General features: G+C 34.7%; 2 protein-coding genes across 2 annotated transcripts; one reads left to right on the top strand and one right to left on the bottom strand.

Annotated features, from left to right (window-relative positions):
• Positions 1–704: 704 nt before the first annotated feature.
• Rad9 (cell cycle checkpoint control protein Rad9) lies at positions 705–8023 on the bottom strand. The gene is made up of 8 exons (XM_043007066.2): positions 7902–8023; positions 5649–5717; positions 4542–4690; positions 3965–4129; positions 3601–3757; positions 2934–3105; positions 2068–2354; positions 705–1701 (listed from the first exon to the last, which is right to left on the bottom strand). The coding sequence occupies exons 1-8, from the start codon at positions 7933–7935 to the stop codon at positions 1364–1366; spliced, it is 1371 nt and encodes a 456-aa protein (XP_042863000.2). The 5' UTR covers positions 7936–8023; the 3' UTR covers positions 705–1363.
• A 448-nt stretch (positions 8024–8471) lies between these two features.
• On the top strand, positions 8472–13047 carry Vps29 (vacuolar protein sorting 29). Its single transcript, XM_043007065.2, has 4 exons — positions 8472–8590; positions 10189–10380; positions 10530–10762; positions 11635–13047. Exons 1-4 carry the CDS (start codon positions 8588–8590, stop codon positions 11753–11755), a joined length of 549 nt encoding a protein of 182 aa, XP_042862999.1. The 5' UTR covers positions 8472–8587; the 3' UTR covers positions 11756–13047.
• Positions 13048–15000: the final 1953 nt, after the last annotated feature.

The following is a 15000-nucleotide window of genomic DNA, read 5'->3' as shown; positions in this document are numbered from 1 at the left end:
ACCGCAGACTTTGGCCAATAGTCCTGGGGGATATATGGCCACGAATGAGTTTGAGAATGAAGTAGAGTTTGTCTGTTAATAGCTTGTTTTGTTTTTCTTTTAAGTAAACATAAAATTGATTTCTTGGTTTCACTGCTTACAAGATCCATATCGTTACACGCTTGTCTATACACAATTATAGTGCGTAAACTATTTGACTCTGGTTTTATCATTGCAATTTTATTGGAACTGGAACATTGCAGCCTTTAGTAGTGTGTTACGCCTGTTGCAGATAAGTTAGATGCACTCGGGAGATTTAGCATCAAGTATTACTTAAAAATAGTGAATAAATCTGTTTTTCAGAGTTTTGTATAAAAACTCCTGAGAACGTAATAGGGAGATAATTTTTTTCATAGGCTGTGTATGATATCTTCTGTAATCACGTGACTATGATAAATAATTAGGGATATTTTGGTTTTGTTTCTTGTTAGTGATGTTCTTTACACTTTTGTTTGTTGTCCTGAATTGATATCTTTATTGTTTCTAATGTTTCTGTGACTTTTAATACATTGTAATATTAAGATTACACATTTTAAATCATTTTGGCAAAAGCATAGGTATCTTCCGACTCTCCATGTTTCACTCTTAATCCCTGCTGTTTATTGGAAATATTTCCGTCACCCCTTATGGACTAGTCAATAAATGAAGGATAATGATACATTACAAATGATACAAAACTATTTCATTTACATGTAAAAAATAACATAAATAATTAGGCATTCTGCCATGTCACTGAAAGATGATCCTTAAATAATTATATATATATATCACAGATAATTTGTTCCTGGGAGTGTTAGTTCATCAACAAATCTCCCTAAACTGATGTAACATTCACTAATATCTATTTCTAACGAGATGTAAACATGTTTATGCAGATCAGGTAATTTCAACAGTACCATACAAAGGTTTTCTTACAAACAGTTCATGTACCAAATGGGAATAATACAAATCACTAGAAATTTATTTCTATACTGACTAATTCCCTGATTCACATTGTCGATTCCTGGAAGTTTGTATAAATTATATCTTCGATCAAAGTCCACGTATCTAAAGAAAATGCAAACCTACTGTGAGGTCACTGGAATTCTTTCTTTGTCTTATGTACAAATGTTGTGGCTAAAAAAATAGGCAATCCACTGCAGTGCCATCTTCAAAGCAACAACCATCGAATATTTCTTAAAACTGCTTATTTCGCAAATCTTTTTGAAATTGAGCAGACGCCTCCCTTCCTTCCATACAAATACTGAGCCAAAGAAAGAGGAATGAGCAATGAATATTGACAGGAAATGGGAGAAAATGAGTGAAAAACAGAAAAGGGGCAGTTTCAAAAGCCATCATCCGAGTCCTCAGCCAAAACATTGTTGTGTCCGGGTACATTTTCCGGGTTGAAGGTCGACTCGAAGCACCGCTGGAAGATGAACTTTTTCGCTCTCTTGGCAGGCGGCGTGCCAGGGATGTCCTCTTCCTCTCCTTCTTTTTCATCCCCATTCAAGTCGGGGAGGGAGTCGTCTCGCATGGAAAGGTCTAGGTGGGATGTGTTGCCGTTGGTAGTGCTGGCCCGTGCAAGGCCCAGGGGGGAGGGCGGTGGGATGGGCTTACTCGCTAGGCTACGTTGACTGCTCGTTTGGAGAGAGGAGTTGTTGTGGGCAGATGATATGCTAGCTGTAATGAGAGAACATAATGTCAGTGACCCTTAAAGGTAATTTTATATCCTTTAAAATATAAATACTAAGAAAACAAAATATATCTAGAGTAAAGAAAGACAAAAATGAAGATGTTGATGAAGAGGAACAGATATATAATGGAGATGAAGAATGCAACTAAGACAAATATAAATAAATGAACAATTAAAAAGACCAAGGGAAAAAAAAAAATCCTAAAAGACAGTATAAACAACCACTATTTGTCATACATAATAAAACAAAATACACTCAGAAATCAACACTGACGTTCAAATCATCGAATCATAACACATTTTTACTTCATATCAACTACATACAAACAAACTGGTCTTTACATTCCACCGACCTCTTTTCTCAAAAAGGCGACTTGAAACCTCCCCAATGTGGTCTGACCTCCGCAGAGATGCTTGTTCGCTTCTCATGTTGTCAAAGGTGGAACTTTGGCTTCTATTCATGGAGGTTTGTGAACACGAAGGTATCCTAGGAACAGACTTTGGAGTGTGTGTTGTTCGTGCCATTTGCTTGCTTGTGCTTTGACTTCTGGAGGTCTGGGAATCAGACTTTTCTGCTAGGGTGGCTAGGACAAACGTTCCTTCAAAAATTGGTCTGTTGTCCACAGTGAAGATAATTGGGCTGGAATAAAGGCGAAATAGGTGTGAGGGTACATACAGTAACAGAGCTATGTGATCACTCTTTCAATAAAGAGTATAACAGTATATTTAAGTTTTACATGTCAACTATTCTGCTGTTTACTATGAAAAGGTATACAGTTTTCTATATACTCTGGGTAGAAATGTGTATGTGTATGTGTATGTGTATGTGTATGTGTATGTGTATATATGTGTGTGTGTGTGTGTGTGTGTGTGTGTGTGTGTGTGTGTGTGTGTGTGTGTGTGTGTGTGTGTGTGTGTGTGTGTGTGTGTGCGTGCGTGCGTGCGTGCGTGCGTGCGTGCGTGCGTGCGTGCGTGCAGGTTCCTGCACTGAGTGTACAACATGGGAGCATGAAAGAGAACATGCATGAATGTGAATGTATCATAAAAAAAACAAAAAAAACAAAAAAACTATTGTACAGTATGAATGCATAAATGTGGGTATAAGTATGCAGTTTCCTATCATAACTGCAAACACTGCAAAAAACACCTAACCACTCATTCCTGTCACAGTTTGCTATCACATCTAAAGAAAAAACATTACTTTTTTTCTGTGACTCACCTGCCAGGATCAGAGAAGTGGCAGGTAACAGGTAGATTAACAGGCTCGGCAAAGGTGAGAACAGCTCTGAGCTCTTTAAGGCAAAAGGTGACCTCCCCCTCACTTGTGATGTTATACCTGTCAAACTCTCCGGCCTCGAGAGTAAGAACGGTGTGAATGGCCTTTGCTGGATCTGAAATTAACGATTTGTATTTGATTATTGCGACAGCCATGTTGTTGCCTACTCAATGTGAAATGAGACATCCGAATGCTGTTCTCATCGTGCATGTGGAAAGCTTTTGGAAATAATCAGAGATGTTTACTATTGGCTAATACAGAAAGAAGTTACACAGAATCCAATGCAAATAATATGAAATATAAATTTTGGTAGATACTGAATTATCAACATGCAACACATTTATGGATTTCAGCCTTTCTATATACTATACTGAAATATTATGCAAAAAAAGCATAGATAAAGATTAATATATGGAGTCAGCAGTTTGCAAACTGAGGTACAATAGACAGCACTGCTAAAACAGTTGATATACATGTACAAGTAGGTTTTAAGCTCCCAAACTCTTAAAAGAACTCTCTCACTCATTCATTCTCTCTCTCTCACACACACACACACCCATCCCTCCTCACAAGGAGACAAGATACTCTAACACTTCATAACACCACATACCTGGTTCATCTTCAACATAATTCCTTATAATGATTTTTTCAGGTGAAACGCAAAGCGTAATTTCATCCTGATTGAGCTGGAAATTCAAAACGGCGTCACTCAACACTCGCGACTGACTCTGAATGTAGTTTGGGCAAGCCTCTCTGTCAAACACAGCCTGTGGAAAGTGGATCAATTTATTATTATTTTTTTAAATTCTTTCAATGAAACCTTTAAAATTGTGATTTACATTCACTCAACTAGCATCAATAATAAACTTAAAAGAAATAACAATAAAAAAAAGGAAGAACAAAAAAAGGGATACATAACGAAAGGAAGATGGAGGGAAGACAAAAAAAAAAAAGAGGAAGTCTAGAAGCCGCACCTGAAGGGTCTCGCACTCGATGAAAGAGAGGTTGTAGGTCTTGTTGATTCCGTGTCGACAGCTGAGCTGGATTCCTAGCTTATCCTCCTCACCGTCCAGAGTTATTTTACAACGTTCAACTGTGCGCTCTAATGTAGCCAGTGACTTGAAGACATTTAAGCATGCCTGAAAGATGTTAAGTCATAAATTTATTAACAAGTAAATGCTGTTAGCTAATATAAAATAAAAGGATGTAGGAAGTGCTTTATAAGTATTTTTTCTTGAAGAAATCTCAGGAACCATACAAGTCAAGGTGAATTTAATTGTGCATAGAGACTCATTTAGCCAACTGAGCTTTGGACTAGGGAAACATCAACCCATCAATGTACAACCACACTTACAAGCTGTATGGAAAACAATAAACGGGAAACACACAATCATTCCCATCTAGGTCCGTTTCCAATTTGCTCAGCATGAATCTTCTATACACACCCATACACACACATTCACAAACACATACTTAACTAAACACTCCTTCACACAGTACCTCATGTACTCACTCATTCACACAAACACTTCGTTCAATAAAAAGCCTTACCTTCATGGCAACTTTGCACTTGACAGTTTCCTCCCCAGCATCCTTTCCTTGGCTAAGCGATCCATCATCGTACTGCGAGAAGAAGCTGGAGCTGAATGTGTACGATGCAAAAGCCGAGCGAGAGGTATTGACAGTTCGAAAGGCAACACCTGCAATCACAAGGTACATATTTAAAAAGGAAATAAAGGGATATGGAGCTATTCTATTACTTAATGTAATTATTACATATCTATCTGCATCATATAAATGTTAATTAATCTACCTGATCTACAATTATGCATTATTTATATGAATTACATAGCATTCTCTCAACAAACAAACAAAGTAAGAGTTCTCAGTTGACAAAACAAGTCTTCAATACTAATGATAAAATAGGTATATGCTTATTACTGTCCAAAAAAATTAAATGAAATATAGTTTTGACATGTTGCATCTAGCCTATCACAACAAAATTCTCAAATAATCTTTGCCTCAGAACAATATACATCAACCATATAAATAATTTGAGATACACTAAAAATATGTGTGTGTGTGTGTGTGTGTGTGTGTGTGTGTGTGTGTGTGTGTGTGTGTGTGTGTGTGTGTGTGTGTGTCTATATATATATATGTGTATATGTATGTATTTATATATATATATATATTATATATATATATATATATATTATATATATATTTTTTTTTTTTTTTTTTTTTTTTTTTTTATTTATATAGTTATTTATATATATGTATATATTCATATATTCATAAATTCATATATCTATGAATTTTTATATTCATACATATTTATACATCTATATATTTATATATTTATTTATCTATGTATTTATGTATTTATATATTTATATATCTATATATTTATATATCTATATATTCATATAACTATATATCTATATATTTATATATATTTACATATTAATATATATCTATATATCTACATATTTACATATATTTATATAAATCTATATATATTCATATGCACCTATACATACAGTTATATATCAATATTAGTATTCATATTCATATTTATACTCTTTTTCAATGCATATTTGATTTATACTTAATTCTAACTACTAAACCATAACAAGTAAAAATAATTTTTGTCCTTACCCTTTGTACTTGGTTCTACATATAATTCTTCTCCAATCTTTGCTAAGGAATGGATTGCTCTTCCAAACACTGAAAAGAAAAGAAAAAAAATATGTTAAAAAAAGATTATAATCCACACAAACACTGAAAAGAAAAGAAAAAAGTATATTACAAAAAGATTATGATCCACACAATAAACAGATTTTCTATAGTAATGTATAAATATAATAATAATAATAATAATAATAATAATAATAATAATAATAATTTTAAAAAATAAAATAAAAATAAAAAACACTAATTTATGGCACTGTAAATATTATTGACAACTAGCATGAATGATTCAATTTATATGTAACATCATTATTATATCCCTCTATAAAAACATATCCATATTAAAAAATCAAGTAAATTTTCAAAACTGGTTATTTTTATCGTAAAGGGGTGAAAATATGTGATTTCTTAATAATATATACATAATGTATTTTAATCATGGGTCTTTATAAAACAAAATTGACACATAAACAGCTTGGCAGAAAGGAAAATAACACTATATATCATCATATGACCTTGTTCTCTGTTGGTAGCTATATGGTAACGAAAGTCAATACCATATAAACAACTGCCATTGCTTATTTAGTAAATATATCTATCAACTGTCTTTTTTGCTTTGTTTTTTCTTTCTATTTCTTTTTCTCTTTTAGTCCTGTGAGAAATTTTGGTAGACTTGGTCGGTCACTCTCTCCATGCAGGAAAGATAATTTGTTCGGAGATGACGTGGTATTTAGCAAGTCGTGGTACATTTCTTCGTTACATTTTTTGTGTCAATTAACCCTTTCCCAACGGGGCACTCGCTACGCGAAGACACCTATGCTGGGCGATTGCAATATTGCATTGAAATTGTCACACTGGCATGATGCCCCGGCATCGGGAGTTTGGCTGTGTCACACGAGTGTGACGCACCGTCGTCATAGGGTTAACAACATGTGAACATTTTGTAATAGTGAAAAAATGAAATAATGGAATAAAATAGAAACAAAAAATTAGGAAATCAATTGTTAACCCAATCCCGACGGGCCTGGCGAGAACTGGCAACCCCCTTCGCCGGGCCTAAGTAATATCGCCTCGGGGATATCACACTGGTGTGTCGCCCCGTCATCAAGCACGATGGTGTGTCACACAGGTGTGACACACCATCATCATTGGGTTAAATGCTAAATGTTTAGGAGACACCCAAGTAACTGTTACTAACCTATGCACTGTTTGCATAACCTCCATGCCTATCAGCACTCTAGCAAAGGTCAACAAACCTCAATCACATATATTCTGGGAAGGTACAAACTTGTACACCTCTCTAGCAATCTATTCTGATGTGTGGAGGCTGCAGTGATGACTTGATGTTCTGCCACAATAAAGTTTGCCTTTAGACTGTAGGCCTTCTTATTGACAGCCAAAGCAAGTTTCAAATCAATTCGTACTGAATGATAATATGATAATATGAGAAAAAGTCACCATTTACAAGTCCCGCAGGCGTCTTGTTAACATCTACCTATTAGTATTTTTTTATCTACCTTGGCATTCTCTTGACTTAAATGTGGTGATATTTGACATAATTTTCTATTGATCACATATTCTGACCTGCCGATGATATGGAAACCTTGCTACAGTATCAGTTGCGTGATATTGGTCATGTAAAATACTTCATACCTGTCATTCTATACAAAAAAAATAAAAAAACACTAATCACATCACATGCACACGAGCAGAATGGTATAATCTCTATCAAGCAATGCATTTGGAAAACTGGCACCAATCACGTAGTACGTAAACCCTGAATTTGTCCGTGCAAAAGGTAATTTTGTTTCTATTAGCTGTATATAAAAGAGGAGAGAACATTAAACAACTTCCCTGACATAAAACCAAGGCCCAAGAACGTAAAAAAAGTAGGTCTAGTAATAAGAAAAATAAAAGAAAAGTATAGTTGATACAATGATAGTTTTGAAATCTTATAGAACATAAAGTACATATTGATTCATACAAAGCTAACTACTCATACCAGAGTCAAGTCATAGTAACAAGAAATCGCAATTTCACCTCTCATTACATAATAATTAAACCTTACAGCCAATAACCTTTCTAAAACAATTAAGAATTAATTTATTGCACGGCATTATTACGAGCAAGACATCCAGAGCTCAATATTTCCCTAGTTTTCATAAGAAATAGCCAGTGTTAAGGACTAACATATGTACAGACGGGTGTATTTTGAATTACCTTTTATATTGATTCCGGGTATAACACACTTCATGGTCTGTTTATCGTATTTAATGACATAAAGGAGAGTTTTCCCTGCGACTTGTATACACAAGTTTGTCTTCAAAGTATCAATGCATAATGTCGGGTTACGTTGTGTAGATTAAGTAATGTTTTACTGAGGGAGATTTATATTTTGGTTAATTAATTATATAAATATGTTAAAGCTATATTGTTTCTCTATTTGATTTAGATCGATATGTGTAATTAGTGGATATTTCCCATTTGTTGAAGCTAATACATGAGTAGGAAATAAGAGAATATTCTTCAGTCTATGTCGCTGAAATTTTTATTTTGAACAGCTTATAGCTCATAAGTCGCTGTATTTAGACACATCCATGCCTTCTATGTAACTTGTTTCCCACTATAATAATATTAGCATTAATAAACAATACACTAAAGGCAAAACTCGCATCCAAACCGGATCACATTAATCAGTTTAAATTCCTCTCTCTTATCATAAATCACAAGTACATCCCATAATAAAAACTAATTATATCTTCCAATAGAATACCCCCTCAAAAAATAAATATTCAAGTCATTCCAACACTCCAAAATGATTTAAAACAGCAGAAAATAAATTCCTGAATAATGAGCGGGAGGAGCGACCATAACAAAGGCATCAGCTGATCCTCCCACTTGTCAAGATGGTTTGTATTTTCCGGCCTCTTTTTCGTCTAATTTCTCGGTCTGTTTGTGGGTTTAGGTCTGTTTTTCCTACCTGGTGATGTGATTTGATGTCCGGTGGTGGTATAGGAGTTGGTGTTTGGTGGTGTGGGTTTGTTGATAGTGAATATAAGGGAGTTTATGAGAGTGACCTCAAGGTATCTTCTGGATGTGGGTGTTTTCAGCTATTTATTCAGGTGTTGTTTTTTTCTAGATTTGTTTTCTTGTGTTACTTTTTTTAGGTTTGCTGGTATTGTTTTGAGTGGGTGTGCTATTGTTTTCGTTTCTTTGTGAGGTATTTGGGTATTTCTTAATGGTAATTCTTTCTCGGTTTCTGCATATGTATAGTCCTATGTGCTTCATTCATCTTAGATCATATTTGGTAAATGGACAGAATAGGACGAATGAGAATATGAAGATAGAAGATAAAAAATGCATTGATTTACTTATGGATGATTAGAATGAATAATGTTTTTATTAGATATAATCTGCAGAAAGGGTAAGCAGCACTACAACTACTTATCACAGTTGTGTAGTAAAGTCTAAAGATGCTGCAGCTTTTGCACTCTGGCAGAGGCAAGCAAACTTCCATTATGAAAATGGCTTATAACTTGACAATATAGATCCATTTGATGACCCTGGTGATGTTACGACAAATAAGAAACCATTCCAAGCCGGCTTTTGCCAGAGATTGAAGTGTAGAGGCCCTAACATTGCTTCATGCAGTTTTATTCAGAACAACTATCTGGTTTTTCATCCAAAGAAATGCTGATTCCCTGAAAATATTGTGTTATGTTACTCATATGTGATAATACCATGTCCATTTTTGTAATAGTTACTCAGAAGTTTTGACACCTAAAGACTTTAACCCATTGTTTACTGGTGTCATGACATACGTGTTAGCACCAATTAGGCCTAAAAGATGGGTGTCAATGCGTACATAACTCAACATTGAGGTCTGCTCACAGTGGATGCGCGCACACATTTATAAAATATTATCGCCGTAACAGAACTAGTTCCAGAGCTACAGGGTTCCAAAGTCAGCTTAAACCCACATTTTTTGTTGGATTTATGGAATAATATTGTTTGGGCTAGTCTGCGCTACCTAGAGGGCGGAGAAAACACTTTCTCCGTCCCTCTAATTTTTAGCCGGTGCCACTAGTGTCGTAGACCGCCCACCCTTACAACCAGTTACGTCGTTAGGCGCCCCATCTGCAATGGGTTAATTCTTTATCTTCTCTCCCTCTGCTCATCATTTTCTCTCTTCTTTCTCTCTGTCTCTCTCTCCTTTTTTCTCTCTCACTCCTCTTTCTCCTTTTCCCTCCCCCTGTCTCCTCCCTTTCTCCCTCCCTGTCTCCTTCTCCCTTTCCCTCTCCCTCTCTCCTTCTCCTTTTCACTCTCCGTTTCCTTCTCCTATTTCCACTCCCACTCCCTTTTCCTTTTCCTTGAGCTTCCTTCCCTTTCTGTTGCCTTTACACTTTTCCTACTCCATTCCCCTATCTTATATATCCACTTCCTTCTTCCCTCCTTATCTGCAGCTAAACACATTTGATACCGACTAACTGACTAATTCATCTTGCAGTTGGTACTCGTGCTTGGCGATCTTCACATCCCCCATCGCGTCAGCTCATTGCCGGCCAAGTTCAAGAAGTTGTTGGTACCAGGACGCATCCAACATATTCTGTGTACGGGAAATCTCTGCACAAAAGAAAGTTATGACTACCTCAAGACCCTTGCTTCAGATGTACACGTTGTCCGAGGGGATTTTGACGAGGTAAGGACTTTTACAAGTATTTTCCATCTTTTGATTTGTCATTTTAGGTATTTAAGTTAGAGAATTATCTTTTCTTGTATTTTTCTTCTTCTGTTTTCTTCACTGAGAATGTCTTTCTTATACCAGGTGTTTTCATCTCTTCTTTCCAGACAAATTATCCTGAACAGAAAGTGGTCACAGTCGGTCAGTTTCGGATTGGGCTATGTCACGGGCATCAAGTTGTACCATGGGGAGACCCAGCTGCACTGTCTCTCATTGCAAGACAGTTAGATGCTGACATTCTCATCTCAGGTCACACACACAGATTTGAAGCCTTTGAGGCAGAATCTCGGTTCTTTATAAATCCTGGGTCGGCCACAGGCGCCTACAGTGCTTTAGACCAGTAAGTTGTTTCTCTTAACCCATTGGTCGCGGTATTAAATAAATGTTTGTGCAGTAGGATGGCTGGTTTACATGTCTGACACAGTGCCATCTGCATCTATGACCGACTCTACCTTTACAACAAATCAAGCCATCCACTGCCAATGGGTTAATCTGTGGGTGAATGTTAATTTCATTATTTTGTTATATAAGCTGTGATATAGAATTAGATTTACTGAATGATGTTGATGTATTGGATTCAGGAAATTTTAGCTTTTTTAGGTATTGAGATTTATTTAGAATAAGCATACTCAGAGACCTATATAGAATACCTTGTAAATAGGGATGGCAGAGAATATTGTTGCAAGTACTAAGGGTATTTGTTATCCCTCATATTTGACAGTCTGAGATGACAGCACTAGGGATTAATGCCTATATCACTTTGCTTTTGTTTCAAGCTGAATAGAAAGCATGTTTGGTCTCTCACTCTTAGGTAGCCAAGATTCTTTGATCTGATATGATTATTAATTCATGGTATTTAATCTGATAGGCATTGTATACTATGCTTTAAAAGAAGTAAGGTTGTGTTTTGTTTTTTCATTGTCTTTTAGGCCTGGTATACTATTATTTGATCAGATGTAGAACTTCAAAACTGCTTAATAACTGTCAAGAATCATACAGTTGAACAAGAGGTTTATATATGCCAAGCTATATTATATTGGTCATGGACCTAGGTTTATAGAACTTAGGGAAGATAGCATATATAATGCAGTTCTAATTTCAGAATATATACAAATAAATATGTGTGTGTGTGTCAGTCTGGACATTTTGCTCACTTTTTCTGTTTTTTCTTTTTTTTTACAAACATCAGTAATACATCCTTTTCTCTAACAGGGACATCACACCTTCCTTCGTTCTGATGGACATCCAGAGTTCCACGGTGGTGACCTATGTCTACCAGCTTGTCGGAGACGAAGTAAAAGTGGAGAGAATAGAATACAAGAAGACCAATTAAGTAGTTTATAGATATTAATAACAGGAGGATGTATCGTGACAGTGATGGTGGCAAGCAACCATTGATGACGCAATAGGCCTGGCAACACCGACTGTTTTTAAAAGATCAAAGTCAATAATTAAGAGGGTTTTTATAAGAGGAAATTCAAGTCCCGGATATACAAGTTATTAAGTCTGATTATGGGATTGCGACACTGGTAATGTAATGAATTCAAGAGGTTTCTGCAGCTGAATTAAAAGGGTTCTTTGTTATATTTGTCATAGCAATTTTCTTTCTATGAATATTATTACTATAAAGTACAGTTAGGTAAGTGCATTACAAGAGTATGCCAGGAGAAGGGAAAGACCTTTGCTAAAGATAGAATGTAGTATTTGAACAGTATGCAGTCAAATATTTTCTTTTCTTTAGTTGTCTTGGTATGAAATCTTTTTATCCAAGAGATGATCTGATCTGGAATTACTCTTTTCACTTACACATATCACATATATGTTTGTCTTAGATATTGATAAGGAAATGTGTAGTTTAAAAGATTACAAAGGAAAATTATGTATAAAGTAATTGTAATTGAGAAAATGATTGTTTATTGCTGGATATTTCAAAGAGTTAGTTGAAGATTAATAAAACCTCATTTTGAATTTTGATTCAGCTTTTAGAAAGAGGCATTCTGATATAATGCCATTTTTACACAAACTACATCAGTGTCGTAGCGACTGATGTGATGTCATCTGCTGGCAATGAGACCAAGTTAATGCATTTGCTTTTAAGATGTGAGGCTGAAAGAGGGGCATAGTTCTCTATTAGTAGAGATGTAGCTATGTTACGAGATTTTGTTGTAACTAAATCATTGTGTATTTTTATGTTGAGACTTCTTTTCATCAGATGGTTTTGAACGTGGAGTAAGCCATGCTCTGTCGGAGTTAGCCGTTTCCCACAAGTCTCCTGTCGAGCAATATTTACACTCTACGATGTTGTTTAATAACTTTTTGTCACATGTACAGGAGAGCTTCTCTGGTGAATTCTGTATAATGTAAAAAGGAAATGTATTATCTTTCTGAATCTATTCATTCCATACAGGTTTGTCTTATGATTTTTTTTTTCATTTGAGTAGTGTGTTGTAATCTTGATTTGCACTTGTTCCTAAGAGATACTGCTGAAAATTATATTGTAAATTATATTTAATCTTTTGCATGACTAAAAGAAAGTATGATGTGAAAATAAACACTAGAATATATATATACTGTAACTTCAGCAACATATTTGATAATAAATGCATGTGATTTGTTACACAATAATGTTTTCATTTTCAAAAAGGTCCATTTTCATAATAGATCAGGTTCTTATGATATGGCACTTATTCGCAAGTCTGAATTTTAAACTGGGAGCACTTTATTTTCTAATCGAAGCTACAGATACAAATTAAATCATTTATTCACTCTTTAACACCACTCGTCACAGCGATTTTGATGGCAGAGACGGAATAATCTCATGATGCTTGGTTGATATGTCAAAATCTTTGTTACTGGTACATAGGCTGCTTATCATCAAGGGGTTCATCTTTTGATGGAAGATAAAATGGGAAGTATAGAAACATTAATAACGAACATAGCAGATGGTGATTTTGTTTACTCTCACAAATACACCTATTTTCCCAACACCCAAGTAAGCATCACTATAGGTTCTTGTAAATAGATAAAACTGCAGGTTAGTTTTTGGAAGTTTACTGAGAAGGATTTGAGTCCTGTACAACTAGAGAAAGATATTTATGTGAGTTGGCCAGAAAAACACAATGCCGATAAAGCTGCTGTTTAAACATAAAGGAATTCCAGGTTTTGATTTTCCTATGCTAAACTACTACAATTTTGATATCTTTCATCCTTATTTTTGTTTTGTTTTTGCACATGAACTATGTGAGTGATCTATATGTTTGATTTCATGTTCAAGTTTATATCTTATAAAATAATAATCATATATTTTGTCACCATATGAAACTTGACAATCTGTAAAGCTAGCATCTCTAAGACTTTTGACCCATTGATCGCAGTTTTAAATAAATATTTGTGCAGTAGGATGGCTGGTTTACATTGTCTGGCACTGTGCCATCCGTATCTATGACCGACTCTGCCTTTGCAGCAAATCATGCCATCCGCTGCTAAGTGAGATGTATATTAATCTTTCAACATTCTCTTTCATGAAGAAGACTTTATTTGGTATCATTTCTATATACTGATATTGAAAGATTGAAAAAAATAGGCACATGAACAAATCAAATGTAAGTTATTTTTATTAAGATCATCCACATAAATTCCATTCATATTTCTCATCAGTTAAAGTAGGGATAGTGTTTTATATAGTTCGGTAAAACAGATAGTAGTTATTACTGTGTGACGGTCAGATAATCAAATAAACGAAATACGCAAATCTAAAGACAGTATCAGATCAGCTTTGCTATTTGAATACAGCGAGAAATTATGTCAAGGATTGTTACAAGTTATTGTGTTGGTAAACTGGAGTGAGAGAACTTGTTTTAATGAAATTGCATCGTATGTGATTTTGAAATTGCATTTATCCATAGACACCATTATTATTATTATTATTATTGGTATTATTATTATTATTTATTTATTTATTAGTCATTTGGTAGGCCTACATAACCTCACCTGATTACCCCATCCTTTGATTTTTCAGAAAAAAAAATCTTAGTGCTATTATACAAATAATTATCAAAATAAAAGCAATGCCCAAAATGATAAAAAAAAAATAATAATAATGCCCAAAATTATTAAAGATAACAATAAAGAGTGGAAATTAGCAAAGAATACTCAGAATGAATTTATTTATCAATTTAGTGTCTCAGTATTAGAGTATAGGAATATTAATCATAGCAATGGCATATTGATGTATATCTTTCAATGAGAGTGGATTTTTATATACAGTACTTGTTATTAGGATTTAAAAATAACTTTTGTGTCCACACTTACATTCTTTCAGTACAGTGATACATTTTATAATAAAACACTGGGAATTTTCACAAAAGAATAAGGACAACACAAAAGAAGAGACAAATGCAGTTGTTATAAGACCATTAGTTTCCTCAGTACTTAAGGACAATAATTCTTGATAAATCTGTTTATCTTTATCATAGCAACATATCCAGTTTGCAATCAGGTATTAATCAAAGTTACAAAATGAGGTATGGAATTATGGATTAAGAGGAGAAAAGCAATTTATGGTATGTCCGAACAAAG

The sequence above is a fragment of the Penaeus japonicus genome, unplaced genomic scaffold (assembly GCF_977035675.1).
Source record: "Penaeus japonicus unplaced genomic scaffold, GWHDUDI00000001_assembly GWHDUDI00000019, whole genome shotgun sequence".
NCBI lineage: Eukaryota > Metazoa > Arthropoda > Malacostraca > Decapoda > Penaeidae > Penaeus > Penaeus japonicus.
Note: the sequence above shows the minus strand (reverse complement) of the source record. Positions and strands in the feature narration are given on the sequence as shown.

Coding starts and splice junctions, on each gene's coding strand:
- Rad9 (XM_043007066.2), bottom strand. CDS start 7,935: ATGAAGTGTGTTATACCCGGAATCAATATAAAAG. Junction 3,106..3,600: donor TTATGTTGAAGATGAACCAG/GTATGTGGTGTT, acceptor CGTTAATTTCAG/ATCCAGCAAAGGCCATTCAC. Junction 2,355..2,933: donor CACTTCTCTGATCCTGGCAG/GTGAGTCACAGA, acceptor CCTTTATTCCAG/CCCAATTATCTTCACTGTGG.
- Vps29 (XM_043007065.2), top strand. Junction 10,381..10,529: donor TCCGAGGGGATTTTGACGAG/GTAAGGACTTTT, acceptor TCTTCTTTCCAG/ACAAATTATCCTGAACAGAA. Junction 10,763..11,634: donor GCCTACAGTGCTTTAGACCA/GTAAGTTGTTTC, acceptor TTTCTCTAACAG/GGACATCACACCTTCCTTCG.